This window comes from Molossus molossus, unplaced genomic scaffold (genome assembly GCF_014108415.1).
Source record: "Molossus molossus isolate mMolMol1 unplaced genomic scaffold, mMolMol1.p scaffold_m16_p_20, whole genome shotgun sequence".
Taxonomy (NCBI): Eukaryota; Metazoa; Chordata; class Mammalia; order Chiroptera; family Molossidae; genus Molossus; species Molossus molossus.
Genome location: NW_023425356.1, coordinates 924,872 through 939,679, shown reverse-complemented (window position 1 = coordinate 939,679; position 14,808 = coordinate 924,872). Strand labels below are relative to the sequence as shown.

At 48.7% G+C, this 14,808-nt stretch overlaps 1 protein-coding gene across 2 annotated transcripts; it reads left to right on the top strand.

Annotated features, from left to right (window-relative positions):
* The first annotated feature begins 322 nt into the window (after positions 1–322).
* Positions 323–12,133, top strand: TRIM38 (tripartite motif containing 38). 2 transcript variants are annotated; one of them, XM_036273339.1, is made up of 8 exons: positions 323–415; positions 1,898–2,106; positions 2,292–2,499; positions 4,729–4,824; positions 7,930–8,160; positions 9,056–9,078; positions 9,163–9,275; positions 9,495–12,133. In XM_036273339.1, exons 2-8 carry the CDS (start codon positions 1,898–1,900, stop codon positions 10,013–10,015), a joined length of 1,401 nt encoding a protein of 466 aa, XP_036129232.1. In that variant the 5' UTR covers positions 323–415; the 3' UTR covers positions 10,016–12,133. The 2 variants fall into 2 exon arrangements, with proteins under 2 accessions (XP_036129232.1, XP_036129231.1); XM_036273338.1 differs by having other exon boundaries at positions 357–415; positions 1,965–2,499.
* The last annotated feature ends 2,675 nt before the right edge of the window (positions 12,134–14,808 follow it).

Genomic DNA, 14,808 nt, shown 5'->3' with positions numbered 1-14,808 from the left:
AGCAGTTATGAAAGAATAAGTGACCTAAAAATAGCAGCAACAACAACAACAACAACAACATCCGCTGAGAAGGCTGATGGATCCCAAGGGGGTGGGTGGCAAAGGCAGAAAGAGCTCAGGGCAGAACCTGTGAGCAGTGTGGCCGCTGACTTCAGGCGCTCTGTGCTGGGCCACAAACCAGTTCGCCGGGTTGCTCACGCGTCCCGTTTTCATTGCTGTAAAAGGACATTCTTCTAACACTCCCACCCCTTTCAGGGCCAGCCGGTGCAAAGGATTAGGGCAATTTCCTAGTTTCCGCCCCAAACCTTGCAGGGCCCCGCCTCCCACAGCTCCACAGCTTCTGTTAACATCCTGCCCGGCGGACTGAGGACGTGCAGCTCAGAGGGCAAGTTCGCGACTGTCTGTGGTGGCCCAGGTAGTGGAGAGGGCCCAGGCTGGGGATCCCAGGGAGGGACGTGATACCCGAGGTGTGGACAGGAGCGGGGTGGGGGGATAGCAGACCAGGGGTACGTTCCTTATACTAAGGCCTCTGGAACTCTGAAAGGCCAGGCCCTGCCTTGTAGCCCGCCCTGCGGCTGCTTTCGCTTTCACCGAGCTCCACACTGAACAAACCTCAGAAGATCCTGGGTGAAGGGAGTGAGGCCAGAAGGGACCCTGGGACCTCCAGGGTGCAGGTCCTGTTCCGGGGACACAGAGCCCCAGCCGTGGAGGACCCTAATGTGTCCCAGGGGAGTCAACTGACCAGGAAGGGAAGTGTGAAGAAATTCTCTGGGGCTCCCAGAGGCTGTCCTGGGTATTAGAGGGAAGTCGTCTGTCCAGTAGTAACTTCAGCGAATTCCTGTTTTTATTTCTGCTATTGTCAGTTCAAAGGAAGGTCACTCTGTAAACTGCCTTCCGACTCCCTCCCCTCCCAGGAGAGCAGGCTGGGTCCCCAGCAGCTGCAGCTGTGAGCCAAGGGCCCTTCCTCTGCTGTCTGGTTGCTGGGTTCTCACTGGTGGACATCTGGGGTCTTGCCTTCCCCATCTGCTTTCCCCTGTTCTGTCCGTCCTGGGTTCCACTCGCCTTGAACTTCTCCTGGAAGACAAGTCCTGGCCTTGAGGAGGGACGTCACCTGCCTCGTCTTGCAGGGCCAACCCCTTCTTGGCCCAGTTCTTTTCAATCCTTCCATACAGGCCAGGGAGGGCCTCAAAAGGACAAACTGGTGCCCTAGCCAGTTTTGCTCAGTGGTTAGAGCATCAGCCCCTGGACCGGAGAGACCCGGGTTCGGTTCCCACTAAGGGCACGTACTTCAGTTGCAGTTTGTCCCCAGCCCTGGTTGGGGTTGTGTGGGTGGCAACCAGTCGATGTGTCTTTCTCACATCACTGTTTTTCTCTCTCTCCCTTCCTCCCTCTCTCCCTCCTGCTCTATCTGAAGATGTCCTTGGGTGAGGGGGGAAAAAAGGACAAACTGGTTCTCCTGGTGGCCTTGTTTACTTCCATGTCGCCCTGGTTGTCCACTGAGATTGGTGACCTGGGGCCTTTGTTCTCTGTGGGGTGGGAGTGGGGTAGGACCAGTGGGCATGAGGGGGATTCCAGTGGGGTCCACTGGACTGTCTTAGTGAAATCCTTCATAAACTAGCAATGACCTAAGTGTTGCAAACAATCCTGAAATTCGTGGCTCTGATTATCCCTGATGTTCCTTCGAGGAGTTTCCCAGGCCCTTGCTGAGTTAGTTCCTGCCTCTAGCTGCTGGTTGTGAGGGCCTCCTTGCTCTCCCAGCACTCCGGCCAGCGAACCCTTCAGCTGTGATGGAATGTCCTCTGTCTGGGCTTCATGGGGCACCTGTGGCTATGACGCAACTGAAATCTGGCCAGTGAGACTGAAAACCTAACTTTTAAATCCTATTTTGTTTTAACAGATGTTCATTCAAGTGGCCACACGTGATGGTCGCTACCACAACACAGCTACATTTTTGCATCTTCTAGGTTTCAAACCCTTCCTTCCCTCTAGAGAGGATCTCAAGGGGGCCGCACAGGTGAGGCGTGGTTCCGTCACTGTGGGAAATTTCTGGACCCAGGATTGGAGCTGTCGGGAGGAGGCATGGCCTCAGCCACAACCAGCAAGAAGGTGAGAGAGGAGGCCACCTGCTCCATCTGCCTGAACCTGATGACTGAGCCCATGAGCATCAGCTGTGGACACAGCTACTGCCAAGCATGCATCCTGCGTTTCCTGGGCAACCTGCCCAACCTGCCCTTCATGCGGCCAATGCCAGAGATGTTCTCCTGTCCCCAGTGCCGGGCTCCATTCCATAGATCCAGCCTGCGGCCCAACAAGCAGCTGGGCAGCCTCATTGAAGCCATCAAGGAGCTGGACCAGGAAATGTCCTGTGAGGAACACGGAGAGCAACTGCACCTGTTCTGTGAAGACGAGGGCCAGCTCATCTGCTGGCGCTGCGAGCGGGCCCCGCGGCACAAAGGGCACGCCACGGTGCTGGCGGAAGACGCCTGTCACGGCTACAAGGTGAGTGCCTGCTCTCCTGTGCTCCCTGAGACCTCCGATCCTCCAGCCTGGAGCCCAAGGCAATGGCCATGAATTATAGCTTTTCTCAGGCTGTTCTTCTGAAAAATGGTTTAGAATGCATCCTCCCTGAATCAAGTCCTTACTGTCCATCCTGACCTCCAGTGGGGGCGGGGGTCAGATTCTCGTCCCTATTCCCGATTGTCGTGCTGAACTTATCTCAGTTCTAGAATCCCATGTGCTCAAACCCACACCTGCGCATCCTCACTCCTGTATGTAATGAGACACCGCAGTGTGCAATGCCACGTGGTAGAGTCTGAAGTTCAGGGACAAAGGTGCCATCTTTGGGGTGCCCTGCAGGGAAGACAAATCACTGGAAGAGGCTGCCTGGCACCCCCTGGTTTGGGAGGGAGAGTACGGCAGGGTGCGGGTGGTATCTGGGGAAACTTCCCAGAAGAGAGTCCTGACAGACACCTAAAAAGTGACCATATGTAGAAATGTGGAGAAAAGAGAGGGCACTCCAGGTGCGGGGACCGCGTGGCAAACGCACAGCCAGGGGCCGAGGCTGTAGAGAAAGGTAGGCAATGGCCCAGAGTCTTTGTATCAGCTCAGTCTAGGTCCCAGCACAGCGTGTCCTGACCTCTTGCGGAGAGAAGGATCAGGCTGACATTGAACAGAGCATCGGGCACTGAAATTCAGATCATTCCTGCTAGAGGGAGAAGGTCCATATTGTAAGCGAGATGCAGGAAGGGCAGCTGCCGGATTCAGAAACGGTTTGTCTTGGAGGATAGCACAGTGGGAGGGGTTTGCACAGATCCTAAATTTCTTATTCCAAACCCCTCAGGGAAGTTGATTTCGTGGTAGGGGCGGAGGCCTGGGCAGTTACTCCTCTGCCCTGCCTGGAGCTGCAGAAAACCACCGCAGGGCGGGGCTCTTTGTTCCCTCCCCGAGATGGTGGAGTGGTCTTGTATCCAGTCTCTGGGTCTTCTGCCAGGACGTGTCCTCACTGCTGCCCCGCAGCACTTCCACCCCGTGCAGTGGTCATGCGTGTGACGGGGGCTGCTCCCCCTGGAATTCCTTTCCCACCAGTGGCCGGGGAGGAGCAGCTCAGGGTGACCGTGATGAGAAGTCACCCTGCTTGGCCTGAAGCCGGTTCTGCCACTTCCTATGAGTAGCTCTGAGCAAGCTGTCTAATGTCTTGTGCATGGGTCTCTCCCTCCCTCCCCTCCCCACAGCCGGGACTGGACAAGCTTTAAGGATGTGGATGTATGGAAAGCTCAGCGCAGATGCCGAGCAGGCTGATAGTCCCTTGCTGACAGGCGTCCAGAGCCCTTGGCCAAGAGTTCGGGTCAGAGACGAGTCATTTCTGGCAGCGCTGACCACACTGGAAGTTTGGTTCGGCTTAAAACCGCTCTCTGTGAAAATGTGAGACACGGTGTTGAAAAATAACCAAACAGCTTGATATGGATATTAAATCATTTTTAAAATTTTTTTCTTTTTCTTAATTGATATGAGAGAGAGAGAGAGAGAGAGAGAGAGAGAGAAATATTGATGAGAGAGAACATGGATGGGCCGCCTCCTGCAGGCCCCCCCACTGGGGGATCGGGCCTACAACGCAGGCATGTGCCCTGACCGGGAGTCGAACCTGTGACCTCCTGGTGCATGGGTTGACGCTCAACCACTGAGCCACACCAGTCGGGTCTAAATCACTTTGAATCAGCCCCATAGTACCACTCTCCGCAGATGCCGTGGCTCCCTCCTCCATCAGCGGTTTCCAGGGGTGTCCTGCTCCTTCCCCCTGACTCATCAGAGCACACACCGTGAACAACGTTGCACCTAAGCCCTGCCTACGTTTGGTTCCGCCCATCCCTTCATAAAATCTTTTACATGATTATTATCTTCCTGTGGGTCATGTTTCCTGGCAAGAGTGCAGTGGTGGACAGAGATCCGGCTCGGGTCGGCGGATGATGTTCGAGTCACAGCTCTACCGCCACCAGTTATCACCGGTTCCAGAGCACAGAAGTGATGTTTAAAATCCTACCAACTGCTCAGGGTTGTCAAGGGGATCAAATGTGTTACGGCCCTTACAGCCCTCAGCTTCCTGGCGGAGAGTGAGGACTCCACCCAGATTCGGTATCATTCTTCGAATCTTGGAGGCCTGGGACCCCCCTCCCGCCTTGGTGGTATGAAGTTGCCTAATTGAATACTTTCTTCACTCAATTTTTCCTCCAGGAAGAGCTCCAGAAAGTCCTGACGAAACTGAGGCAACTGGAAGAGGAATGCACGAACCAGAAGGTGCTCCTGACGAAGCAGATGACTGAGTGGAATGTAAGAATGGGGCTCTCCTGATCTCAGGCTCTTTCCTGTCCTAGAGCGCAGGCAGAGGAGCACTGGGAAAGCACAGTGATGGTCTCAGTACGCCAGACCAAGTAGGTGAAATCCCCAGAAGAAAGCATTCATTTGTTCTTATGCCCTTGGTTGTCTACATCAATGAGAATGTACCTCCTATCCCTTCAGCTTTCTGTAGGAGTTGGCCAGGGTTCCAGCACTCATCGGGGAAAGCACAATCCATGTGCTCCCGAGAGCCATCCCTCACTGGCTTTTCAACTTTCAATATCTCCGAGTACCTTCCTGGTTTGTGGGCCTCATTCATTACCTTGCTGCATTTCCTACAGTGCAGGGTGCAGAACCCAGAGGACAGAATCACTCAGGCTGAGATCCCTGGTCCTCATGCCCAGGTTGGATCAAGGAAGTCTTTTTGGTTGGTATGGAGGATTCCTGGCGGCCCAGCCCCCGTGGTCAGAGACGCGTTCCTTTACAGTCAGATTTATGTAAGATACCAGCTTGGGGTCCAACCTCGTAGGACCTGAGCCCTTTTGCCTTTTTCAGCGGTCCCTTCCAAACTCTGCCCTGATGCTCTGTGTGAATGCTAAACTTGAACTCTCAGAAGGCTCTACCGAGAACCGACTTCCCTCCGTTCTGGGGTCTTGGTACTGGGGAGGATCTTGATATATATGGAAACAGCATAGTGGCCCTTCTGCCTTAACATCACTCTCATTGAAACACCCACTGCATGGATAGAGAAACCACCAATGGCAATTGCAATTCTGTATCTTCCAAAGGAAAGCCGAGTCCACAGGACTCATCATTTGGTTGTGGTCAGTCTTACATAAAAGGATGATTATGTGGACCCTGGCCTAGCAGGTGAATACTTCTCAGTTAACTATGAGAGCCTGCCACCCAGACCTCCCCCTGCTGACAGCATCACGGACTCTTCTACTGGTTTGGTTAGAGTCCAGTCTTGGTGTGGTGTTCATCACAAGCTTCTGCTCCATGAAATTGCCTCAGACTCAAAATCCTTCTTACATCCCTAATAAAAACTCGTTTTATCTTTGTAACTCAGTTATTTTCAACCAGTGTGCTGTAAAAAATTTTAAAACATGTAATCCCTGACTATTTAGCCAGGGGCACTGACCTCTTTCCCCTTATATTGTGCAATAAAAAATTTCAATAGCCAACACATCTTTTTTTTTTAAATAGGATTTTATTGATTTTTTTTAAGAGAGCTAGAAACATCAATGTGAGAGAGAACCAGTTGGCTGCTCCCTGCATGCCCCCTACTGGGTATCGAGCCTGCAACCCAAGCATGTGCCCTGACTAGGAATCGAAGCAGTGACCTTTCAGTGCATGGGACGATGCTCAGCCTACTGAGTCACACCGGCCAAGGCTAGAATTGCATCTTATTGGTCATGTTGCATATTAAGGTTGCATCTGATTGCTTAATTCTTGGTACCAGAAATCCTTATATACAAGTATAGGCAACTGATTTTTCTAAAAAGTCACTTTGGGCCCTGGCCGGTTTGGCTCAGCGGTTAGAGCATCAGCCTGTGGTCCGGAGAGACCCGGGTTCGGTTCCCGCTAAGGGCACGTACCTCGGTTTTAGTTTGTCCCCGGCCCTGGTCGGCTGTGTGGGTGGCAGCCACTCGATGTGTCCCTTTCACATTGATGTATCTCTCTCTCTCTCTGTTCCTCTCTCTCCCCCCCACTCTACCTGAACAAAAAATGGAAAAATGTCCTTGGGTGAGGATTAAAAACAATAAAAATAAAAAAATAAAAAATAAAAAGTCACTTTGGGGCAAAAAAGGGTAGGTAATTCTATTATTAAATCAATCAAAATTATAGCTATGCTTTTTTGTCAGGTTGGCAAAAAATATAATTTTTGATGTTCCTCAGAATTTTAGTAATTATGTATGCCATGAGATGAAAAAGGTTGAAAATCGCTGTTGAAACTGGTAGTGTTTGAACTTGGCCCAGGTACCATGATTAAATTATTGAGCACCCCCATCCTGCATCTTGGCTGAAGAATAGGAAATGGATCAGGTGACTGTCCTATGTGACAATGCAGGGCACTGCTCTGTAGTAGGTCCTGGGGACACCCTCCCAGCTCAATGACTCATGGGCAAATAACGTCATGGCACTTGAGCAAACTTTCTTTTGTATGTGCTTATGCATTAAAAATATAAATAACATAACACCTTTTTAAGTGTGCAGTTCAGTGGCTTAAGACTTTTATATTGTACAACTATCACCACAACCCACCTCCAGAACTTTTCATCTTGCAAAACTGGAACTCTGGCCCGGCTGGTGTGGCTCAGTGGATTAAGCATTGTCCCTCGGACTAAGAGGTCCCGGTTCAATTCCTGGTCAGGGCACAACCCTGGGTTGCAGGCTCAATCCTCAGTAGGGGGTGTGCAGGAGGCAGCCAATCAATGTTTTGCTCTTGCATCAATGTTTCTCTCTCCCTTCTTCTCTTTCTGAAAAAAAAATCAATAAAAACATATAAACTAGCCCTGGCCGGTTTTGCTCAGTGGTTAGAGCATCAGCCTGCGGTCCAGAGAGACTCGGGTTCGGTTCCTGCTAAGGGCATGTACCTTGGTTGCAATTTGTCCCCGGCCCCAGATGGACAGCCACTCAATGTGTCCCTTTCATGTCGATGTTTCTCTCTTTCTCTCTGTCTCTCTTCCTCTCTCTCCCTCCTTCTCCCTCCCACTGTATCTGAACAAAAAATAGAAAAATGTCCTCAGGTGAGGATAAAAAAAACAAAACAAACATATAAAATAACTTAAAAAAAAAAACTTGAACTCTGTCCCCATTAAACACTGTCTCCCTATCCCCCTTCCCTCAACCCTGCAACCAGTATTCTACTTTCTGTCTCTATGAATTTGACTATTCTAGGTCTCGCCTATAAGTGGATCATACAGTGTTTGTCCTTCTGTAACTGTCTTGTTTAACTGAACACAGTGTCTTCATGGTTCATCCATGTTGTTGCCTGGGTCAGAACTTCACTCCTCTTCAAGACTGCATAGTATTCCATGATGTCTGTAGGCTACATTTTGTTTATCGACTCATCTGAGCACCTTTTCTTGACTCTAGGAGAAGATAAATGTTACGAGACAGAAAATCCAGTCTGACTTCAAGACTCTGCAGAGGTTCCTGCGGGAAGAGGAGAAATCTTACCTGTGGAGACTAGAGAGAGAGAAAGAGCAGACTCTGCAAAGACTGAGGGACAGCGAGGCCAGACTGGGGCAGAAGAGCAGTGAACTCTCGAGCCACATCCTGGAGCTGGAAGAGAGGTGTCAGGGCTCTGCTCAGAGGCTGCTGCAGGTGAGGCAGTGCCCTTGGAGGGTGGAAAAGTGTCTGACTCTGAGTTGCTTGGAGGAAGGCGTGGAAGCATAACAGGCAAGGACCTCCGGCCTTGTTCAGAGGTGGCACATTAGTGTGGGGAATTTAAAGGCATATTTCTTTTAGATACATGTTAGTATCTGCAAGGTGATGTCTACTGGGCAGCTTTGTGTGAATTAGAAAATATCTCCCCGCTGGTGGATGTGGTGGGTTCCTTGATGGAACAGGCTCATGGGGTGAGTTCTGAGACCATTTGCCTCTGCCCCATGAGCACGGAATCCTGCCTATCAGGCAGTCTTCTGAAAACTCATCCAGGTGACCAGGTGGGGCCGCCAACTCCGGTGATGACTTTCCCTGATGGTGCAGACACATGGGCAGCCTTTTTCAGCCACAGGAGGCTGAAACACACCTGCAGCCACTCATTCCAGTCCCCGCTAGTAGAACTGGAGGTCACACTATCAGGTGGACAATGTCGCATGGCTACTCAATGCCCATGGGACACCTGCGGCCACCACCTCAGTGTCCATTCTCAGTGCCATGCACACATCCGCTGCTGAGAGCTTTAGTGACAAGTGGTCTCTTCCAGGGTTTACTCTGAGGGAAGTTAGGTCAGTGAAGGCCAGTCTGGCCAGAGGGAGCATGGGGGAAGCTCCAGCCCTCCCCCCAGCAGCCAGCAGGGAAGGTAACAGACTCAGAGGCTGAGAAACATCCTGCCGTGTTCACTATCCCAGAGGTTGGGGTGGGAATCGTTGCACGAGGTGTCCACTGATGTCCAAGGCTGGGCCACTCTCTGTACTTCCCGGGAGGGAGCACTGATAGACAGCAGCCCTATCAACACTGGTGTCCCCCACTCACCTCTGTCTCTGTTTGCCTGTAGGACGTGAAGGGTGCCTTAAGAAGGTGAGTGTTGACAGAATGAAGAGGGGGGATAGGGATGCCAAACTGACGGGGTGCACTAAGAAGCCTTGGCCTCTGCGTCCCCAGGAGTGAGGCTGTGGGGCTGGAGACACCGGAGGCCCTGTCTTTGGAGATCTGTACCGTGTGCGATGTTTCAAAGCTTTACTTTGACTTGAAGAAACTGTTAAGGAGTTATCAAGGTATGTGAAGGCATTTTACCAAGCACTGAGGGTACATTAGCTCAATTCTGTCCTCTGCACTGGGGGGACAAATGCGATGATTTCTACTTTATATTTTACAACCCTAAGCTCACATAGCTAGTCCGAAACAAGGCACACACCCGAGCACAGGCAGGTTTTATTTAAAATGAACTGTGTTCTTGGCAACAAAAAAATGTGTCTTTTTTTTTCCTTCCTTAGTCAGCGTGACTCTGGATCCAGACACGGCTCACCACGAACTAATTCTGTCTGATGATCAGAGACAAGTGACTCGGGGGTACCCCCAGGACACTCAGGGCACTTCTCCCGGGAGTTTCACTGTCTCCCCCTGTATCCTGGGCCGTGAGGGCTTCACCTCAGGGCGATATTACTTCGAGGTGGATGTGGGAGAAGGGAGCGGGTGGGATGTGGGTGTCTGTGCGGAAAGTGTGCAGAGGCACACCGGCACAGTGCAGAGGCCCGAGGCCGGCTTCTGGGCCATCCGGCTCTGCACCAAGGACGGCTACGTGGCACTGAGCTGGCCCCGAACTCCCCTACATCTGAAGGAGCAGCCCCTGGTCGTGGGGGTTTTCCTGGACTGTGAGGTTGGAATTGTTTCCTTCTACAACATGACCACGGGCTCCCACATCTTCACCTTCCCCAAGGCCCTTTTCCCGGACACGCTGCGGCCCTATTTCCAGGTTTATCCCTATTCTCCCTTGTTCCTGCCGCCCCCGGAATGAGTGAGAAAGGAGCCCTCTCCTTCTTGGCTTAATTAACATAGAGAAATAATGTAACACCATAGGGCAGAATTATGTCCCATGGTCTTCACCGCTATTTCCTTGTAACTAGAACAGTGCTGGGATATTGGTAGATCCATAATAAACCTTCATTGAGAAAATGGATGTGAAGACTAAAAATGCCACTGCTGGTCAGTCTGAGCTTTGCCCTCTTCAACCCCTTCAGTTGATTCAGAGTTCTGATTCCCGGAAGTCTGGGTGATCAGCAGGGTGCCTCAGACAGAGGCCAGGAGGTCCAGGTCCTGCTGGTGTGTAGGACAGTTTCTGCTGCTATGGGGATGAGGGAAAGCTGCAGGTATTTCTGCCCACCGCACAAAAAAGCAGGAAAATCAAAATAGTGGAATCTTCTAGCCACTGACATGTTGATTAATAATCTGAGCCTTGATCCTGGGGCACATGGTAGGTGTAGAAACCATCAGATCTGGTGAGCTCTTCCCAGAGAATAACCCATGTGTGAGAGAAGACCAAGAATTGGCTCAGTGAGAAATTTCAAATGGGGAGGAGACTGAGAGTCAAGTGAATTTTGATGGGGATTCAGTCCTGGGAAAGAAGTTGTTTCCTAGCTTGTGCTAGCTCCAACTGCCTTGAAATATTTTTAAATCTCAGTAAATAGTTATTGCTGGCATGATTGCTGGCAGTCTTTATTATGAGTTAGATATGAACAAATAGGCTTTAACTATACAGATTTATTGTAAAAAAAAAGTTCCATGTCCAACCTATATTATCAAACCAGAGTTGGCTAATAACAATACCAGTCCGAGGTGCATAAAAGGTCCCCAGTTTACAAAACCAATGGAAACTGACCTATGCTCTCCCAAGACAATGGGGAGGTCAACTTATATAGTCAGCCCTCATTTATCGTGGTTAATCAGTTCCAGGCTCTACCGTGGTAAATGATTCCCGCGAAATAGGATTCCTTATGTACAGTCGTCCCCTCGCCACCTTGGCTTCAACGTTAGTGGCTTCACTCTGTCATGGTTTTCAAATGCCTGCACTGGTCCCTGATTAGTCCACTTGTATGTGCACTAGGAATCCAAATTTGCCGTTAGATTGGTCCAAACAGCCTGTCCCGATTGGTCGTTAGGGAGCCATTCTGATTAGTCAGTAAAGGTGCAAATAAATATATCTGTGCAGTTCTGGTTGGATGGGGCAGGTCTCAGCCCATTGGTCAAATTATAACTCCAGGAGCTCCTTTGTAAGGGTCCACTCTCCTCACAGGAACTCAACGAAGGGGGCTAGCAACAGCGTTTGGTTATCTCCTGAGGTGCAGCGTGAGAGGTCTCTGCCAGCGATTGCTGCTACACTCTGGTTATGGATTTGATCTCAGTTAATTATTAGAAGTTCTCGACAGGCATATTCCTTCTTGAGGTTCTTAATACCTAATACAGTAGTTAGTTCTGTTGACACCAGGAGTGAATGTGCCTGTTAAGAAGGGCTCTTGGTGGCTGATTGGGCTCAGATTTATAAACAGACTTGTAGGCATTGCTAACCATGTACCTCTTAGGCTCTCTGTGCTTCAGGGAAAAGCTGCACTGAGCTGTCAGCCTCCTGAATGTGTTACTGCCATTTGAGCTGACTCAGTGAAGGAGTTCTTCGGCTTATAAATCAACCAGTCGGCCAAAGATATGCTCCCTAACTGGGGCCTGGCAGCCATTCCTTATTTGCATCTTCACTGACACCAGAGCCACTCCTAACTGACCAATTAAACTGTGAGGCTTTAGTGTTTTCGTCTACAAGGAAATGGACCAGTCGAGGACAGTTGGCAGGCTCTCTTCTTCATATCAGCCAGCTTTAATTCTGCCCCAACAGGCGTGCACTGTTGGTTTCTACAGAAGACTGCTCTTTGTGGCCGCGCCTATAACACAGAAGCTGTCTCACGGGGACAGAACCAAACTGCAACACGGGCTGAAACATTGGGCCTCCACTCCCCAGGATCTCACAGCTGTGCTTTTTTACAATTATGGTTTTTTGGGGGGTGGGGGTGGGGGATCGGTTCTCAGTGAATAAAGTTTCTCCTTTACTGCACTCCAAATTGGGGACTTATGTTGGTGTTGAGTTGCTTCTGCTGACCTTCTGTTAATAGTTCATAGTAGATACATAATAAATGTTTATTAAATAAATGAATGATTCACTAGTCTAAGACCTTAATGCTTAAGCCTTCCATCAGGGATTGAGAACTTGTCTATTTGGTGGTATATACAGGAGTATGGTACTGGTACCCAGGACAGACATGTGGTTGGGTATAGTGTTTTAAATTTTGTTTTTGTTTTTTTTTATCCTCACCCGAGGACATTTTTCCATCCTTTGTTCAGATAGAGCGGGAGGGAGGGAGAGGAAGAGAGAGAGAGAGAGAGAGAGAGAGAGAGAGAGAGAGAGAGAGAGAAACATCGACGTGAAGGGACACATCGAGTGGCTGCCACCCGCACGACCAACCAGGGCCGGGGACAAACTGCAACCGAGGTACGTGCCCTTAGCGGGAACCGAACCCGGGTCTCTTTGTACCGCAGGCCGACACTCCAACCGCTGAGCCAAACCAGCCAGGGCAAGTTTTAATATTAGTGTGCTCGCTGGTGTGTCTAGGCCCTACAACTGCCTTATAATTCTCCCATTTCACAGGTTTATGTCATCCGTCTGTCTCCTATGGGCTTTAATTGTGTGGAATCTCTCCCTACACTGACCTGTTCACACGTGACCTTTTAAATAAGTTTGTTCCTAACTATATCGTTTTGCTCTCTCCTATCTATTAGCTGCCTTTCTCTTCCCGTCTTCCTCTCATCTATCCACAAATGTCCTCTATATTTTCTCAAGGTTTTTAATGTTATAAGCATAAATCCTTAGGCAGCTATGCCTAATATGGTGAACCAGGAAACTTAAGCAAAGAGCAGAGTGTACCAGATACACCTTTTACAAGTTTGTGTTATGCATATTTAGAGAAATGTAAATATTATTATCCTGGGTAGTTATTAGGCAAGCACAATTGGCAGTGCTTAGAAATTATACCTAGTTTAGCTTTTATAAACGTCACATTTTATAATTGTTCTGTTTTTACTAGGTGCTATTAACTACCTGGGCACCTGACATAAGTCATTTTATTGCATTGTTTCTTTATCTGCTGAATGAGGGGTTAGAAGGCATCATCTTCAAGGAGCTTTACAGGTTTGTATCCGAGGCCCTATGATTGTCCAACTACTGCAGAGACGGAACCGAAAGCAAGGGAAGGGCGCGGAATGATATCGCACAGGGTGGCGTGACTTGACGCTAATTGGGCAAAGTTCTCCCAGAAACCTGTTCTGTAAAAGATGCTTAAGAACCTACATTTCCAGGAGATCTCTGGGGCCCGTTTATCTAGACATCCTAGAACCAGACAATGAAATAGAGCTTTACATCATCATCCTATTCCGTTCTGTTCACGATCCTCGCCAGAGCTGACCTAGAGCCTCATCTTCTGGAACCCCAGGGGCTGAGGTCACCCCCTTTCCATAAGCACATTCACAATGCCTCTGGGGACCACGTGGAGTGGGAAAGAAACGTCCTCTATTCAGACCTCATGCTGTCTGCCCCAGGCCGTCCCGAAATCTGAGCTTTCTCCACAGTGCTGCCATTGGAGGCCATCTGTCCTGGAATCCACACTGGGGTCCGGCCAGTCCTCCCTCCACTCCCCACATTGGCTGTTAAAGAGCTCCTCTCCTCCTAGTTCTTTTTTCCCACCATATCAGATGTTACTTTTCCCGCACAGCTTGTGCCCGATGGAATCTGACTTTTTGTTGTAATGTCTTGCTGAAACATGGGAATGAGTGCTAAAAGTGCTGTCTTAACAACGATGAGGATTTGTGTTTTAATATCAGAAGACAAAGGAACAAAAGAAGCTTGATAAGTTTTCTGAGTTCAACTGATAATCTGTGAGCTGTCAGTATTTTAGACTAGCCACAGCCTTTATGATTTATGTCAATCCAAACACCATTTCACAAACCTTCAAATGTTTCATATTTGATCAAGCAAGAGCACACATAGGAGGCCCTTATATTTTCTTGGGATAACAGTAGCATATGAAAAAAAAAGCATTTTCTTAGGAACTTTTTAATATTTAGCCTAATATATCTAGCCAACAAGAAATCTGATTAAATACTAGTTCTATTAAAGTAGAAACATGCATTTTGGAAAAAAGAGGAGAGGTCTTTTTCTAAGCTTTTAAAAAATATATATTTGTATAGAATACATAAAAATTTTAAAATATTGAGGGCAGCATTTTATTTCTACTCAAAATTAAAGTAATGGACTAATTTAAACCATATATAGTTGATGGCATTGTAAATTAGGAAATTCTGATCAAATCAATACAGTAATATGATGTAAACTTTATGAATGCCTATAGCCTTGGAACATATCTTAAGATACCAATTTTAAAGGTGCCAATGTCTAATTTCAAGAATATGTTGATTGTGAAATTAATTAGGGGAGCGAAAATATTCTGGAATTCCTTCAAACAAAACAAATGAGTGACTTTAAAATTTAGTTGCATGTACCTCTTTAAATAGTTATGTAGCATCATAAATGATTGTTATGAACACATAGTAATGTTGTACAAAAGTTTGGTTAAGTGAAAAAAAAAAAAATTGAATATATACTATGACAAACCCTGGAAAATGTAGTCACAGATTTAAAAAAATTAGAATTGAATGTAGAAAAGTAAACACAGCCTTGGCCGGTTTGGCTCAGCGGTTAGAGCGACGGCCTGT

Excerpts from the sequence above, each read along its gene's own strand:
- TRIM38 (XM_036273338.1), top strand. The coding sequence starts at position 2,080 with ATGGCCTCAGCCACAACCAGCAAGAAGGTGAGAGAGGAGGCCACCTGC. Across the intron at positions 8,161-9,055 it reads CTGCTCAGAGGCTGCTGCAG|GACGTGAAGGGTGCCTTAAG; the intron begins GTGAGGCAGTGC and ends GTTTGCCTGTAG. Across the intron at positions 9,276-9,494 it reads ACTGTTAAGGAGTTATCAAG|TCAGCGTGACTCTGGATCCA; the intron begins GTATGTGAAGGC and ends TTCCTTCCTTAG.